The sequence below is a fragment of the Rosa chinensis genome, chromosome 2, assembly GCF_002994745.2.
Source record: "Rosa chinensis cultivar Old Blush chromosome 2, RchiOBHm-V2, whole genome shotgun sequence".
Taxonomy (NCBI): Eukaryota; Viridiplantae; Streptophyta; class Magnoliopsida; order Rosales; family Rosaceae; genus Rosa; species Rosa chinensis.
The window spans coordinates 19,212,590-19,215,753 of NC_037089.1; the positions used below are offsets into that span (position 1 = coordinate 19,212,590).

The 3,164-nt window shown below is 39.8% G+C and overlaps 1 protein-coding gene across 1 annotated transcript; it reads right to left on the bottom strand.

The window, feature by feature from the left end:
* Positions 1-815: 815 nt before the first annotated feature.
* On the bottom strand, positions 816-2,901 carry LOC112189343 (cytochrome P450 CYP82D47). The gene is made up of 2 exons (XM_024328654.2): positions 1,844-2,901; positions 816-1,443 (listed from the first exon to the last, which is right to left on the bottom strand). Exons 1-2 carry the CDS (start codon positions 2,834-2,836, stop codon positions 820-822), a joined length of 1,617 nt encoding a protein of 538 aa, XP_024184422.1. The 5' UTR covers positions 2,837-2,901; the 3' UTR covers positions 816-819.
* Positions 2,902-3,164: the final 263 nt, after the last annotated feature.

Below are 3,164 nucleotides of genomic sequence, written 5' to 3' on the forward strand. Positions count from 1 at the left end.
ATAAGTGTGTGTGTGTGTGTGTGTGTGTGTGTGTGTGTGTTTGGCTCTACTGACGTCTTCCACTCAAAAAGAAAAAAAAAAAAAAGGTGGTAATAGCCGCACCCTTTTGCTAATTATCCTAAGAATAATCATTCATTAAGTTTCATTTTTATTGTTTGGGCAGAAATGAGCTCAATATGCAATCCCTCAATTTCTTTTTGTAATTATTGCAAAAGATTAACTACCATACATGATATACCACATCATATATGGCCCTTCTAGTGAGGGATCCCTATTTTTGGTCTTTTATAGGGATAGGGCATTTGACCAACTTTCCGATCATATTTTTTCATCTCAACCGTTCAGTTTTTAGGTCTTAATGTGTAGATCACTTCTGCAAATTTTCAGTCAAATTGATTATCGTTAAGGCATTCAAAATGGCAATTTAAGATTATAAGTATGAATGGTTTAAGTTTGACAGATTTGATTCGTCCGTTGATTTAATCTAGTTTGATACATTAACGATCACCGATTTCGCTGAAAATTTGCAGAAATGATCTATACATTAGGACCTAAAAGTTAAACGGTTGAGATGCCGAAATGTGATTGAAAAGTTGATCTAATGTCCTATCCCTAGAAAAACAAAAAAAAATGGATCCCTTAGTGGAAGGATCCTCATACACACACACACACACACACACACACACACACACATATACATATTTTATCCAGAGCGAGACCTCACTTTAAAATTTATAATAAGTGCATCAAACGATCCACTCCCATATGATGAGCTTGAAGGAAATAACATAGACATGAAATTATAGACACTTGGTTTATTTATGCATAAAGTTGGGAAGACAACCGAGGTTTGATAAGAACTTCAAGCGGAGTCGCTCTGATGTTTGTAAGACCAGAGCTTTCGGACATATCAACTGGGCCATTGGAGGGAGTCCAGATTTTGAATGCATGCAGAAAGCTAGCCAACGTGAACTGTACCGTTTGAAGGCCAAATGATAAACCAGGGCATACTCTTCTACCGCTTCCAAAGGGAATTAACTCAAAATGCTGACCCCGAACATCCGTGGTCTTGTGGGTGGTCAAGAATCTCTCCGGCTTGAACTCTAATGGGTCGGACCATATTCGTGGGTCAGTCTGAATCTTCCAAAGGTTTGTGATCAACCGTGTGCCCTTGGGGACATGATAGCCAGCTAGGGTACAATCCTCATTGAATTCATGTGGTGCCGATAATGGTGCTGCAGGGTATAAACGAAGGGTTTCTTTCACTATTGCTTGGATGTAAACCAGCTTGCTCAAATCTGACTCAGTCACAACATTTTCTCTGCCTATTACAGTGTCGAGTTCCTCTTGAGCCTTGTTTAGCACGTGAACATTGTTCAACAACAATGAAATTGCCCATGTCAATGTTACCAAGGTGGTATCGCTACCTCCTGCAATCAGCATCTGTAAAAAGTGCAATAGTTTGGTAGGATGGTCAATATTTAGAGTGAGATAGCTAGGTTAAATCTCCAAAAAAATTTATATATGAAAGTATGAAACTGTAATCTATTTTTCTACGAACAAGAACAAATCAACAAATTTCTTTATCCAAGTAGTAAAAATCACCATTTGAATAACTAATTGTGCAATGCTTTAGAGTATGTGGTGAGTGCTTTTCATTGTTTGGCAAATTTTCAAGTTGAAAAACTCAAATAACATCATATGCTCTGTAACCTAATTAATTTACCAATATTGTAAAAGTCATGGATTCGATTCTCACTGACATATGTAAAGGTATGGTGGGCCAAAGTTTTCTTTAAAAAAAAAAATAACTAATATATAAGTGATGATTATATATGAATACCAAGCATGTAGCTTTGTTGACGGTATCAGCATCATAACCACCGAAGTCTACCCCTTCAAGCGCTGAAATCATCGCGTCCATGAAGTCTTGATCATCATCCCCTTTAGCATCACCACCATTTGCTTTGAGTGATTTCCTTCGCTTGTGCTCTTCTAGCCACCCCCCAATAATGGCGTCTATTTTCTTTGCAGTTTTCTTCATTCCCTTCTCATGTCCACCTAAATCCAACCACTGAAGATAAGGAAGAGCATCACCCACCGCCAAAAGCCCGATAAAGTAAGAAAACTCTCTGAATGCATCCTGTACACGACGCGCTTCTTCCTTCTGGTTCTCATCAGTGGTAATACAGTAGCGCTTTCCAGCAATCATCCTAAGAATCACGTTGAGAGTCAAGTCCCCAAGCATTTGTTTCAACTCCACCAACACTACTCGATCACCATCACAGCTGCCCTCCGTCTTCTTGATCATATTAGCGGTGCTCCAAGTTTTGTACAACTCGTTCAAGAAGGTCTGCACTTCGAATACTCGAATGTGTCCGAGAATCTGAAGCCGGCGGTTGGAGAGCAGATCAAGAGTGGCAATCCTACGAATTTCTCGCCAGTATGGCCCTGAGGAAGTAAACCCAAACATGGCATTGTTATAGCCTATGATTTGCACAGCTGCCATTTTCGGGCGCGAGGAGGCTCTCAAGTCAAGGGTTGTAAAGCATTCCTTGGCTACCTCACTGCTGCTCACCACCAAAGTTCGATAGACACCAAGCCGCACCGAGAAAAGGGGTCCATACTTGTCAGCCATGTCTCCGAACTTTATGTGGGGAGGATGCGATCCTCCGAACAAAGGAAGGTGACCTAGAAAAGGCCATGCACCCTTTGCTTCAGGTGCTAATTTCACCTTCGGCCTGTAGTATCTTTGTGATAGATAATAGAAACACACAATAACTACGGCAAATAATCCAGCTGTGATAGGGTTTTCACAAGGAAGGAGAAAATCCATCTACAAGAGTTTGCAACTAATTAATCGAACAAATTGTGTTTCAACTGTTTTATGTGTATGATCTCGATCTCTCTCTCACGCATGGATTTATAGAGTAATGTGTGTACATATGGTCGATCAGACTGATTCAGTAGAGTTGCTACAATTTCGCAATCGGATCTAGATGTTAGATCTTGATGGAGACTTTGCACTAATTTAATTTGGATAGTAGGACAGTAGGTACATGCATGCATGTCAATGCTACCAAGATCTCATGGCCCCAAAAATGTCGTAGTAGGTTTCCAGATATATTATTCAACTAGCTAATAGTAATAAAAAGTTAAAACTA